We start from the raw sequence: 14,607 nt of genomic DNA on the forward strand, positions 1-14,607 counted from the left end.
CAATATACAGCCTTGCCGTACTCCTTTCCCAATTTTGAACCAATCAGTTGTTCCATATCTTCTAATTGTACCTTCTTGTCCCACATAGAGATTTCTCAGGGGACAGATGAGGTGATCAGGCACTCCCATTTCTTTAAGAACTTGCCATAGTTTGCTGTGGTCGACACAGTCAAAGGCTTTTGTATAATCAATGAAGCAGAAGTAGATGTCGTTCTGGAACTCTCTAGCTTTCTCCATAATCCAGTGACAAAGGTCCGTATAGTTAGCTATGGTTTTCCCAGTAGTGATGTATGGAAGTGAGAGCTGGACCATAAAGAAGGCCGATCACCAAAGAATTGATGCTTTTGAATTATGGTGCTGGAGGAGACTCTTGAGGGTCCCATGGACTGCAAGAAGATCAAACCTATCCATTCTTAAGGAAATCAGCCCTGAGTGCTCACTGGAAGGACAGATCCTGAAGCTGAGGCTCCAAGACTTTGGGCACCTCATGAGAAGACTCCCTGGAAAAGACCCTGATGTTGGGAAAGATGGAGGGCACAAGGAGAAGGGGATGACGGAGGACGAGATGGTTGGACAGTGTTCTCAAAGCTACGAACATGAGTTTGACCAAACTGTGGGAGGCAGTGAAAGACAGGAGTGCCTGGCGTGCTCTGGTCCATGGGGTCACGAAGAGTCGGACACGACTAAACGACTAAACAACAAATGCCAACCTGATAACCTGATGCCTTCCAGAGGTTTTGGTCTTCAACTTCCACCAGCCCCAGATGTCCCCACCCCCACCAGCCTGGTGCTGATGGGAACTGTAGTACTCAGCTAGAGTGTCCTGGGCTGCTGAAGGTTGAAAAGCAAAACCGCCCATGGGCAGGGCTTGTCACTTCTTTAACTCAAGCACAGCAGAGCGCCTAACTTTTGAGGTGCTTTATAAACAAGTGCCAGTTGAAGTAGCAGCAGTAGGATACTCTCCAAGTGTCCTGAGTTGCCAGGGACAGCCCTGGAATTACAGAAGGCATCCCGGATTCTGTTTTGATCCAGAATGTCCTATTTTTCCTTTTTCCTCCCCTCCATATCTCAGAGAACAATTAAAAGTGGTGTGTGTGTGTGTGTGTGTGTGTGTAGGTTCAAAAACAGAGTCCTGCTTATACGGAAAATAATTTTTCTGCACCAAATGAAGGAAATAGTGAAGCTGTCACAAGAAGCCCTTCCCATAATTTTGAAGGAACATGTCACTAATCCATTTTAAATTCTGTAATCTCAGTGCTTCAGCAGCCAGCCATTTTTTTTTAGGAAATATGTGGAGTGTTTATTCATTTATTGTAAATGGAGCCTTACACTATCTACTGAGAAGTAAGTCCCACTGTACTGAATGGAGCTTACTCCCAGGTACACTGCTATTCTATGCATTTTTACTCAGAACTAAGTCCCACTGAGTTCAATAGGATTTACTCTTTGAAATGTTCCTTATCCTCACAGTTATTTATATATACATTTTATATATACATTATATAAATGTATAACCCACCCCCTTTCCCCTGACATGCACTCAAGGCAGGGTACAGCTAAAATTTTGTTTCATTCCATTTATCTGTCGAAGGTGTTGTACACGATCCCTTCCAGCACACATTTTTTTCCTTTACAACAATCCTGTGAGGTAGGTAAAGTTGAGAGGTTGCACTTGGCTCAAGATGACCGATGTTGATGTGCAGATGCTGCCTATATGTGCGGTGAGGTCAAACACAGGAGAAACTTTCTGATGTAGCATAGAATGTCCCTCTTTTCATCAGAGCAATGTTGGAGGGTATGCTGTAGTAGTTGGGTGAATCTCCTGACTTTGCCTTTTCTTTTTGTAACTTCAAAGGAAAATTGTTTTTAAGCAGTATGTATTTGATTCACTCTCTTTAATCATTTGTAAAAAATGCTAGCATATTTGTGTGTACACACAGCAGGGATTGGTTCATGTTAGTGACAGACTGTTTAGCTCTTTATATTCTGCACTGCTAAGACCTCCTCTGTGACAGGTTTTGTTCTGGAAAAAGAGGCTAGAGGCATCTATAGACTGTGATACCCAAAGGTTAAACTGAAGAAGCAGACCTTCTGTCATCAATTTAGTGAGTGATTGCTGCTGGTGAGGTTTCCTAGGGAGCAAAACAGCTTTCTCCATGAGTCAGCAGAGCCTGCTTGAATCTCAGACAGTTCTGCCTAGTAGAAAGGTCTTTTGCCACCAACATATATGATTCTAGTGTTCTAGTAGTTTGGTTTAATTGTTTGTTTGCTTTTTTAAGTGTTCAGAATATGCCGGACAAAAGTGATGTTACATCCTAGACTGCCTCATAGTGCTCATGCTTCGTGTGGCATCATGAATTTCAAGTACAGCCTATCAGGAAGGGAATGCAAATCCTTTGAACTAAGGCTCAAATTTTCCCAAGCAGCTTCACAAGGGAGTAAGTCTCACCAAACTCAGTGGGATTTACTTCTGAGGAAGGATGTTTGAATCTGTACATAATGCTTGTTAAAATGGTATTGCTATTCCTGTTTGGGATACAAATTCTATACATTCTGTTAGGAATGTGTGTGTCCTGTTCTCTTTATACATTGCTACCCATAATACAAGCTTTCTTAGGCAGCAATCCTATGAATGCTTGAGAGAGAGAGACCCCACTGAACTCAGTGGCATTTATTTAGGAATAAATAATGGACTGCTCAACTCTAACATGGGTCAGTCCAGGCATCACAATAAGCCACAGTTTACTGTGATGGGAATGAGCTGCAGTGAGTCTTGGGATCACAAACTGCCCCAACCCCTCTGCTTCTTTGGCATGGCCAAAAGAAAGAGGTTTAATTTTTTTGCTTCTTTTATTATAAACTGTACTGTCATTTTGTCCTGAACCAATTTAGTTTATTTATGATGTGTGTGAAATAATCCAGCTTCAAATAATGGGCTTGTTTGTTATGTTCAGCATTTGAATGCAAGGCTAAATTATTGTTAACCAGAAAGGGGAGGACAAAGTTGTGCCAAAGGAGAAGGGAGAGGGCCATAGCTGTCAACCTTCCCTTTTTTGCGGGAAATTCCCTTATTCCAGCGCTGTTTCCCGCTGCTATCCCGGATTGTTAGATATCCCATAGACTGTCCCCAGGATAGGTGAGGCTGCTGATCCCTTATTTTCATAGAATCATAGAATTGGAAGAGACCACAAGGGCCATCGAGTCCAACCCCCTGCCAAGCAGGAAACACCATCAGAGCACTCCTGACATATGGTTGTCAAGCCTCTGCTTAAAGACCTCCAAAGAAGGAGACTCCACAACACTCCTTGGCAGCAAATTCCACTGTCGAACAGCTCTTACTGTCAGGAAGTTCTTCCTAATGTTTAGGTGGAATCTTCTTTCCTGCAGTTTGGATCCATTGCTCCGTGTCCGCTTCTCTGGAGCAGCAGAAAACAACCTTTCTCCCTCCTCTATGTGACATCCTTTTATATATTTGAACATGGCTATCATATCACCCCTTAACCTCCTCTTCTCCAGGCTAAACATGCCCAGCTCCCTTAGCCGTTCCTCATAAGGCATCGTTTCCAGGCCTTTGACCATTTTGGTTGCCCTCCTCTGGACACGTTCCAGTTTGTCAGTGTCCTTCTTGAACTGTGGCGCCCAGAACTGGACACAGTACTCCAGGTGAGGTCTGACCAGAGCAGAATACAGTGGCACTATTACTTCCCTTGATCTAGATGCTATACTCCTATTGATGCAGCCCAGAATTGCATTGGCTTTTTTAGCTGCCGCGTCACACTGTTGGCTCATGTCAAGTTTGTGGCCAACCAAGACTCCTAGATCCTTTTCACATGTAGTGCTCTCAAGCCAGGTGTCACCCATCTTGTATTTGTGCCTCTCATTTTTTTTTTTTTTGCCCAAGTGCAATACTTTACATTTCTCCCTGTTAAAATTCATCTTGTTTGTTTGGCCCAGTTCTTTAATCTGTCAAGGTCGTTTTGAAGTGTGATCCTGTCCTCTGGGGTGTTAGCCACCCCTCCCAGTTTGGTGTCATCTGCAAATTTGATCAGGATGCCCTTGAGTCCATCATCCAAGTCGTTGATAAAGATGTTGAATAAGACCAGGCCCAAGACAGAACCCTGTGGCACCCCACTAGTCACTCTTCTCCAGGATGAAGAGGAACCATTGATGAGCACCCTTTGGGTTCGGTCAGTCAGCCAGTTACAAATCCACTGAGTGGTAGCATAGTCAAGACCGCATTTTACCAGCTTCTTTACAAGAATATCATGGGGCACCTTGTCAAATGCCTTGCTGAAATCAAGGTAGGCTACATCCACTGCGTTCCCTTCATCTACCAGGCTTGTAATTCTGTCAAAAAACGAGATCAGGTTAGTCTGACATGACTTATTTTTCAGAAATCCATGCTGACTATTGGTGATCACAGCATTCCTTTCTAGGTGCTCACAGACTGTTTGCTTAATGATCTGCTCCAGAATCTTCCCTGGTATTGATGTCAGACTGACTGGGCGGTAATTATTTGGGTCCTCTCTTTTCCCCTTTTTGAAAATAGGGACAACATTTGCCCTCCTCCAGTCTGCCGGGACTTCGCCTGTTCTCCAGGAATTCTCAAAGATGACTGCCAGTGGTTCTGAGATCACATCTGCCAGTTCTTTTAATACTCTTGGATGCAGTTCATCTGGACCTGGAGACTTGAATACATCTAAACTAGCCAAGTATTCTTGTACTATCTCCTTAGTTATTCTGGGCTGTGTTTCCTCTGCTGAATCATTTGCTCCAAATTCTTCAGGTCAGGCATTGTTTTCTTTATCGGAGAAGACTGAGGCAAAGAAGGCATTGAGGAGTTCAGCCCTTTCTGTGTCCCCTGTTTGCATTTCACCATCTTCTCCTCTGAGTGACCCCACTGTTTCTTTGTTCTTCCTTTTGCTACGAACATACCCATAAAAGCCTTTTTTGTTGCTTTTAACCTCTCTAGCAAGCCTGAGTTCATTCTGTGCTTTAGCTTTTCTGACTTTGTGTCTACACGTGCTGGCTATTTGTTTGAATTCCTCTTTGGTGGTTTCACCCCTTTTCCATTTTTTGTACACATCCTTTTTTAATCTTAACTCAGTTAAAAGTTCTTTAGATAGCCACCCTGGCTTCTTGAGGCACCTTCCATGTTTCCGTCTCATTGGTATTGCCTGAAGTTGTGCTTTTACTATCTCCCTCTTAACAAACTCCCAGCCATCATGAACTCCCTTTCCTTTTAGTATTACTGTCCATGGGATCTCACCCAGCACTTCCCTAAGTTTTATGAAGTCGGCTTTCTTAAAGTCAAGAAATTGTGTCCTAGTATGCTTGGCTGCTCCTTTCCGCTGTATAGTAAACTTCAGAAGAGCATGATCACTCGCGCCTAATGATCCTTCCACTTCTACCCCACTAACCAGGTCCTCAACATTGGTTAGGACCAGATCTAAAATGGCTGTTCCTCTTGTTGCTTCTCCCACTTTCTGGACAATGAAGTTGTCTGCAAGGCCAGTGAGGAATCTGTTTGACCTTATGCTCTTGGCTGAGTTTGACATCCAACAAATATCCGGGTAATTGAAGTCCCCCATTACTACTATCTCCCTTCCTTTTGCATGCTTGGCCATCTGTTCCAGGAAGGCATCATCTATGTCCTCCGTTTGGCTTGGGGATCTATAGTAAACTCCCACAATGAGGTCACTGTTATTCTTCTCTCCCTTAATTTTGACCCAAATGCTCTCACTTTGGCTTTGAGGTTCTAAATATTGGATCTCTTCACAGGTATACACATCCCTGACATATAACGCCACTCCTCCTCCTTTCTTGTCTGGTCTGTTTCTCTGAAATAGATTGTATCCCTCCATTATTACATTCCATTCGTGGGACTTATCCCACCAGGTTTTCGAGGCTGCTGATCCCTTATTTTCGAGGCTGCTGATCCCTTATTTTCAAATCTGAAAGTTGACAGCTATGGAGAGGGCTGATGCGTGAGTCTCACTGCGGTTTGTAGATGTCATGATAATCAACAGTTTAGCAGGATGCGTGAATTGGCTCTAGGGTTTGCATGCCCAGGCGCAGCCCCACCTCCCTCCTGGGAGCCAGACCTCAGGATCAAGGAATAGGCATGGCAACATATTTGAGATTAAAATGACCACAACTTTATCAAATTTCAGATTTAGGAAACCTTGGCTTTGGCATTGGGTGTGTATCCCTCTCAACCCCCTGCTGGGGGGTCTGAGGCAAGACAGGGTCAATTCAGGAATTTGGGACACTGCAAAATGTGTTTACACAGCTCACTGCCTCCTGCATTGCTGAGGGGAGCTCTATGGCCCGCTGCTGTGTGCTTGTGGTCAGCGACTTGCTTCAAGAAACCCTCTAACAGGGAACCCTGATATCGCCGCCACAAAAGGGGTGAGTCACCACACCACCCCTCCTTCGATTGTTAGACTAAAGGATTCCACCCAAGGCCTAAAACCGCCAAAGTTGTGACAATTGCTATGGGGAAGGCAAAACCTGCAGAGCAGGGGAAATTCCTTCCCGACTTTGAGAAAAACAGCAACCATCTTCCGACCATAGCAACGCCCATGGACCTGAAGGAGAAAGGTTAGCCTGTAAAGAAGGATAAAGTTACGAGGGAAAGCTGGGTGGGTGATGCTCTGGGGTTCAAGTGTGCTGCTGCCATCAGCTCCGGCCCCCTTTCCTACTTTTGGAGCAGACCAGAGTGAAGCCTGATCCAATGCGGTCCCCTCCTCTTGCCCCACCCCCCCCAAGCTGCTGCGGATAGGTCAAATTTGAATTTTGGGTTTGGTGGCAACCCCAGTAAGTTTATTGGCATGCTTTTGATGCTTTATTATTATAGCATTGTGTTTTTATATTGTATGCCACCCTTTTTTATTTTCTGTGAAAGTGCAGTTTATAAAGATTCAAATAAATAAATGTGGGAATAAAATGTCCACAGCAACTTCAAGAGACAGATCCCCAAAAATTGCTTTAAAGAGGGAGATGGTTCAAGAGAGTTTAATGTATGATGATAACAACTGCTAACTCCATTGCATTGGAAATCAGTTCATTGCCCCACCAACAGCTATAAAACATTTGTCAAGCAAAGCTCAATGTACTTCATGATACCCCAATATGCTCAGCCAACCAAAATGAAAGTCATCCATTCTCCCCTTTATGTTTCACTGATGAAAATCTTTCAGGCTTATACATTTCAATGAATGCTACGGTGCTGCCGAGAGTTTAGACGTAGATGCTCTTTCCCCTCTCACTTAATTTGAAATGGTCCTTTAATGTGGGAACTTATGAAGGACACAGAGAATAAATCACCTGTCACTGAATTGCACTAGTCAAGCCTGACGTGAGATGTTGTGGCAAATTTGTTGAAGCTTTGAAGTTATTACACTTTGACAGTTATTATGAAGGTATAAGGATATAATACTCGACTGATATATATTCACCATAACAGAGCTACTGCTGAGCTTTGCCCAAAGTGAATAATTTTGAGGTTCCTTGTAACCTGGGTGAAAGAAATTTCTGAGACACTTCAAGGGAAGCAAAATGGGTTTGATAAGATGAGCAAACCTTCAGAGAGAGGCTACACACATTCCTACTGGACACTCACAGAAAACAGCAGTGCAGCTTGTGTTGTGGTTCTGTCGTCCGCCTCTCAGTGAAGAAATTTCCCACAGAGTGGACAAAGTAGAGCATTAAAAAATGTCTCAGAGGGAGCTTTATAAACCCCTACACCCTATTATCTTCCCAAAGGGTCTGTTTACACTGCTAGCAAGTGGCCATCTAAAGAAAAGCTAGTGTGAATTAGTACTTTTGGCAACAATCCTGCAGGAGGAGGCCTTGTATAGCAAAGGCCCAGTCTCTACCAATGTGAGCACTCTATATTTACCATCTGACACCATAGAATACCTGGGCAGCTCTCCATGTAAGGATGATAGTCGGCTGCCATGTGGAATGGTAAACTCCAACAGTACCTTGGAAGATAATTGACAAGGAATGGATCTTGGTAAAGCCAACCTTAGCTTTTTATCATGGAATATCGCAGGATGGCAAAAAAAGGCAGCTGATCCATCCTTTGTTAAATTTATCCAAGGCTACGACATAGTATTTTTACAGGAGACATGGCTCACAGGGGACCTAGAAGTTAACGGCTTTTCCTCAATGTCCCTCACAGGATCTCCAAGCACTAAAGGGGGGAGAGTCAAGGGTGGCCTAGGCATTTTAATATCTACAAGGTTGAGGGCATCCTTAGTAAAGTTAGAGACACTGAAACATCTGGCTATGGCCGTACTAGTGAAAAGCAGATTCTTCACCCTGCTATTGATTAATGTATATCTTCCCCCCCCAAGAGGCAAGTAGTTGATTAAAAACACCTGGCATGGGCTGGAAACATACATTGATGGTTTGATGACTCAAACCCCTGCATCTTCAGTGCTAGTGGCTGGTGATCTTAATGCCAGAATTGGCCAGTCTGACGAAGCACTATATGCACACTTCCACGACTCGCCACCCATCGTGGAAGAAAACCATCTTATACCTACCAGACTCTCAAAAGATAAGGGATGTAATTATGCAGGTCTGTGCCTATTGCGTCTTTCTAACAAGCTGGACCTGTTCATACTAAATGGGCGCAAGAATGGGGAGACTTGTGGGGAATTTACTTTTATATCAAATGCAGGAGCTTCCACTATCGACTATGTTATGGTATCATTTAATCTCTTAAATAGAGCCCTTGAGTGCAAAGTGGAGGAGAGGGTTGATAGTGATCACTTACCGCTCTGCCTCCTCCTGGATGCAAGAAAAGACTTATTTTGCAACGATAAACTTGAAGCCCCCAGGTCCTCCAACATGGAGTTGAGATACTCACGTATTAGATGGTCCAAAAAGCTGAATGCCGAAACATCTGAAAGGCTATACTCGGACATATTCCTCATGAGAAGAGATAATCTCTTAAACTCACCATGTTCTGATTCCAGAATAATCTTGTTCCAGGATCTGATTTCACTTTTGCAACCCCACCTGACCCAAAAAAAGACATCGCGCCAACCTTTATTCCCCAACAAATCCAAACCCTGGTTTGATCAGGAATGTATTGCTACGAAGTGTTCTTTGCTGGATAAGTACAGGAGTTACAAAGCAGCGAACCTACCCTTGCTTCCTGCGGAATGGTTCGAAGCCAAACGTAAATATAAAGATCTGATTAAAAAGAAAAAGCTTCAGGCCCAAAGGGGGGAGTGGCAACGTTTATTAGAGGCCTCTCGAAGGAAAGACTCAGCCACTTTTTGGAAAATAGTCGCGAAAAGTTGGCAAGACTCCCCGATTGAAATTGATTATACTATACCAGTTGGGATTTGGGAGGCTTACTTTCTATCCTTATATACATCAAATCAACATCTGCAGGTCATGCCCCCAGCTCCGAGTGATATTGGCACCGAATGGCCCCCAGTAGCAACAGAAGAGATCTATAGGCTCATCCAATCCCTTAAACCTGGAAAAGCACCCGGCGTAGACAATATTACACCGGAACTCCTCAAGGCTAATGTTGAATGGTGGGCCCCTGTGCTAGCTGCCCTATTTACCAGCATAGATCAATCGGCCACTTTCCCTCAGGACTGGGGACTAGCAATCATCATCCCTTTATTCAAGAAAGGGAGCCGATCAGATCCGGCTAATTACAGGCCAATCAGCGTAGCAAATTGTACGCTGCCCACCTATGCGACAAATTAGTGAACTGGTTGGAACAAGACCACATTCTTTCAGAAGCGCAGGCTGGTTTTAGGGCAAATCGGTCAACTTTAGACCAGGGCCTTGTTCTCCAACATCTTGTGGAGAAATATACATCAAGAAAAGGAGGTTCCCTATACGTGGCCTTTATAGATTTCAAATCTGCTTTTGATTTAATACCGAGGGACAGGCTTTGGGGAAAGCTAAGCGCCGCAAATATAAATAAATGCCTACTGTATCTCATCCACAGTCTATATGAAAATACACGGATCCGGGTAAGGTGTGACCGACAGGGCCACCTATCCAAGGAAATCCAAATCCACCAGGGGGTCAGGCAAGGGTGTGTCCTTGCGCCTACTCTATTTAACTTCTATATCAACTCGCTAGTAGGAAATATGGAGAAAGAAAATGCCCATCCCCCCAAATTGGCTGGTACGCCCCTCCCGGTCCTTTTATATGCGGATGACACAGTCTTAATGTCTTTTTCTTGTATTGGATTAAGAAAACTTTTGAGATCTCTTACCAAATATTGCAGCATCGAACAACTAACAATTAACTACAACAAATCCAAAGTCATGGTGTTCTCTAAAAAAAGGAGGAGGCATAAATGGAGAATAGACAATCGCTCAATAGAACAGGTAGCAACCTTTAAATACCTGGGTGTAACCTTCCAGGAAAGGGGCTCCTGGCGCTTTCAGATTAATAATACTATTGCAAATGCAGAAAGATCTACCAAAGCGTTAATAAGATTCTTCTATGGGAAAGGGGGCCAACATATACCGGCAGCCTCCCAGGTCTTTGCTGCCAAAATACTATCACAATTGTTATATGGATCCCAGATCTGCAGCTTTAAAAACCTTACTCTCTTAGAGGCATTCCAAACTAAGTTTTTCCGCTGCCTGCAGGTGTTCCCCTCTTGCGTATCCAACATAGCGGTCCATTTGGAGGTTGGGCAAATTCCTATCAGTACTCGGATATGGATATTGAAGATCCATTATTGGCTAAAGCTTATTTTCTTCCCGGTTGGGCTGGCACCTTTAACCTTACTAGATACCTACCAATCCAAATGGAAAGCTACACTGCTGGAAAAGCTTAAAGGCTTGGGGATCCCACAGCAGACCCTGATAGCGACAGGCTTCGAGAAAGCTAGGACTACAATTCGCCAGCGTATCTGGGACGTAGAATTACAATGCCACATGAGCGAAATGATTAAACATCCAGCAATAAGGGACCATGGGAGAGGTTTCTCTCCAGCTAACTATATGTCAGGTCTTCAGGTACCCAAATACAGACGGTCTTTTACCCTCGCCAGATTCAACGTTCTCCCTTCTGCCTTACTTCAGGGCAGATTTGAGGGTAAACCATACACAGCACGGGTCTGCCCTTGTGGCTCGTTGGAAGTTGAAACTGCTTCACATGTACTATTACGTTGTCGTTTTTATGAGGATATACGTTTGACTTTTATTACACCTGTTTTGCAAAAGTCCAGGAAAGAATCGGAACACCATAGTTTAAAACTACTGCTAGAGGACAAGAACCCCAAGACTACATTAAATATAGCTAAATTCTGTGCGTCTGCAATCAATCGCAGGAAGCAAGTGGTATTCCATAGTGACTAATCCCCTAAATGTTAATTACAGGGGGCACGCTAATAATTAATTTTAATTTTTATATTTAAATCCTTGTTATATTCATATTGTCTTTTGTATTTCTGATATATATTTTTTATGATCTGTGATACTGTGTGTGTTGACGCTGGTCTGTGACCGTATTAATAAATTCATTCATTCATCCTGCAGGAAACATCTTACGCCATCATTGTGAGAATGGAGCCATGTTGTGTAAGGCACCCAGTCATGTGGAGTCTGTGTGGAGTGTGAATAATTTCAAAATTTGTGAAAATGACTTGGGTGGACCAAAACAGTCACTCTCAATTTATCACAATTCAGCAGCTGGTAAATTGTGGGGGTGGGGTGGGTTTGGCCATTTTGGCCATTCCTGTGCCCAAAATTCAAATGTTGTCAGGGAAGGGAGGAAGTTTTCTGTACAGTGGAGCAGAGCTTCTTGCACCCCCCCCCCCCCGCTTTATTCTTTTAAAAGCACCTGTCTCTGGCAAAAGCTTCAGTGGCATAGGAGGCAGCGAGAACTTCCCTCCTTGCCATGGCAGATTTGAAAAGTTTTTTAAAAAGGAAACTTTTTTTAAAAAAACACACACTTTCTGCTCTTCTCCTCAAAATGGGAAAATCAATTTACACACACTCCTCTTCCATCTCTAGCAGGTGTATAATCAGAATTAAAGTGTGGTAGTTAAGTTTTACTCAGAATAGATGCACTGAAACCAACTTAACTCAATCATGTTCAGTGGTTTCAATAGGTGGTGTTCCACTATGTTTTATTCAGAGTAGACTTATTGAATAATAGAACGATAGAATTGTAGAGTTGGAAGAGATTCCCAGGAGTCATCTGGTCCAACCGCCTGCAATGCAGGAATCTCAGTTGATCATCCATGACAGGTGGCCATCCAACCTCTGCTTAGAAACCTCCAAGGAAGGAGAGTCTACCACCTCCGGAGGGAGACTGTTCCACTGAAATTAGGTAACATGGCAAAATTTTACTAATGTCTACTCTGAGTAAATCTAAGTGGAATGCCACCCACAATCTTTCAGCTGGGGTAATTGCCAAGAAAGCTCTGTTAGGTATTAAACAGTGTAAATACCTGTCTTTCCATCTAACTTCTCAGGGGCTGGAGGCTGGTGTCCATCAGACAGTGATCATTACCAGTGGCTGCAAGTGGATTTTGGCAATAGGAAGCAGATCAGCTCTATTGCTACTCAAGGCAGATACAGCAGCTCTGACTGGGTGACGCAGTACCGGATGCTTTATAGTGATACCGGGAGAAATTGGAAGCCATATCACCAAGACGGAAATGTCTGGGTAAGTGATTTGCCCAATGGCACGACGTTGCTCTCTGTTTATGTTCTTGAAATATACCTTATTTCACCGGGAATCTAGTGGGCTGTGTTGAGGGTTGACTCTGAAATCAGGTATGTTTCCTTCCACACAACATAGCAGACTGCCTTCCTGCCCTGTGGATGGAGTTACATTTGTTTTCTGAATACGTTGTGATGGGATTCTTGTCTGATAGTATTTTGTCTCTTATGGGGTAAAGGGTCATGTTTTCAGGGATGAGTGGATATAAATATGAAATTCATGCAAATGTAGAAAAATATTTTAATCTAGAAAGAAGTGCAACAAATGGGAAGCGTAGCAGAGGTTTATAAAATGGTGGGGAGAAAGTGGAAAGAGAATTTTCCTTTCTTTCATATGGCTAGAACTCCAGTTCATCCAATGAAAACCATCTGCAGGAAATTTTCAAAGGGACAGAGCACTTTAGAGAGACAACAGTGATTACAGTGATTTAGAGAGACAACAGGTTTTTATTTTAGAAAAAAGACCAATTGAGAGACTCCTTTATAAAATTATGCATGGTGTGGGGAAAGTAGAGAGAGAGAAGTTTCTCCTCTCCCATTATACTGGAACACAGAGACATCCAATGTAAGTGGTGGCAGGAGAAGCAAGGCAAGCAAAAGAAAGCCATTTACAGAATTTACTACCGCAGGATGTGGTGAGGGCCACTAAAGTAGATGGCTTCAAAATGGGATTCGGCAAATTCATGGAGGGAAAAGGCGTCAGTGGCCGACTCTGTCCAGCCTCCAGTTTCAGAGTCAGTACTTACTGGTTGCTGGGGAAGAAGAGAGGGAGAGAGCTATCTTCACGCTGTACCTCTGCACTTCCCAAAAACATGTGATTGATGCACTACTGCAGAAAATAGTGTTGAACAAGGTGGACTTTGGGGTTAGGGTTAGGGTCTGATCCAGCAGGGTTATTTTTATGTTCAGAATTTGGTACTACATGAAAAATCCAGCAGTTTGAGAAGCTCATCTCACTTTGAATGAAAAGGAAGCTTCTACACCTTATATAACCCTGGGGATAAGCTTAAAAGCATGTGACTAATTTTTGGTATGATCCATGATGCCAACTCTGGGGTCAATGTGATTTCCCAGTGGTGAGCGGCGCCTTGCACAACTCCTGGATTCTTCCCATGACAAGCAGTAGCAGAAGAAATTAAACCAATTGAGCTAATATTCACAAATGTGCTTATTTCACATAATTTATAGAAACTGTGACATTCAGCATTTCTTGGTGCAGCATTTTGGAATTACTGTTTTTAAAGTATAGAGTATATATTTAGTCTCACAGAGTACCTTGCTAGGCTTGCTGCACACTCTTCACAAACCTAAAGCACAGTGATTCCTTGGTAATGGCGTACATATCTTGACTTAAATGAGAAAGTAGAGGAACAAGAAACTCAAAGTGCAGAGTTCAGCAATATTCGTGCAAAAGCAGTTTAATATCAAATGAAACAGCCAGGGGACAAAATCTGGGAAATGAAGGAATGAATAATAACGAATGAGCAGCAGTTTGGGAGCATGCAGTGGGAGGGAGCATGGATATTCTGAGCAAGTAATTTTTAAAAAAGATATCAAGGAGAACAAACTGTGACAATCTCCATAAAATGTTGAAATGACCCTTTTCTGTATGCATTAGGGAAAGAAGTTCTATAATTACCTGCTAGGTAAGAAAGAAATCGAACATCACACAGTGAGATGGAGTACTTTCAAGGTGAATTTAGAGAAAGCTTTCTGTTTCTGCAAAGGAAGCTTTCTGCCTTTACCCTCTTGTGCTTTGGGATATGTTCCGTTTTCTTTGATTGCTAATAACATTCGTGAGGCTCTTCTTTGTATGGAATTGGTTTCTTCTTGCAACTTCATGTACAGTATGACGAAATTCAGATTTTTCATCAGCAAA

The 14,607-nt window shown here is 43.1% G+C and overlaps 1 protein-coding gene across 1 annotated transcript in view; it reads left to right on the forward strand.

Moving 5' to 3' along the window:
• The window catches only part of CNTNAP2 (contactin associated protein 2), a 971,924-nt gene that overhangs the window by 391,862 nt on the left and 565,455 nt on the right, over positions 1 to 14,607 (forward strand). The window contains exon 3 of the mRNA XM_053359792.1: positions 12,479 to 12,672. Coding sequence (XP_053215767.1) covers positions 12,479 to 12,672 — 194 coding nt within the window. The remainder of the gene's footprint in view (positions 1 to 12,478; positions 12,673 to 14,607) is intronic.

This window comes from Podarcis raffonei, chromosome 12, assembly GCF_027172205.1.
Source record: "Podarcis raffonei isolate rPodRaf1 chromosome 12, rPodRaf1.pri, whole genome shotgun sequence".
NCBI classification, from domain to species: Eukaryota; Metazoa; Chordata; class Lepidosauria; order Squamata; family Lacertidae; genus Podarcis; species Podarcis raffonei.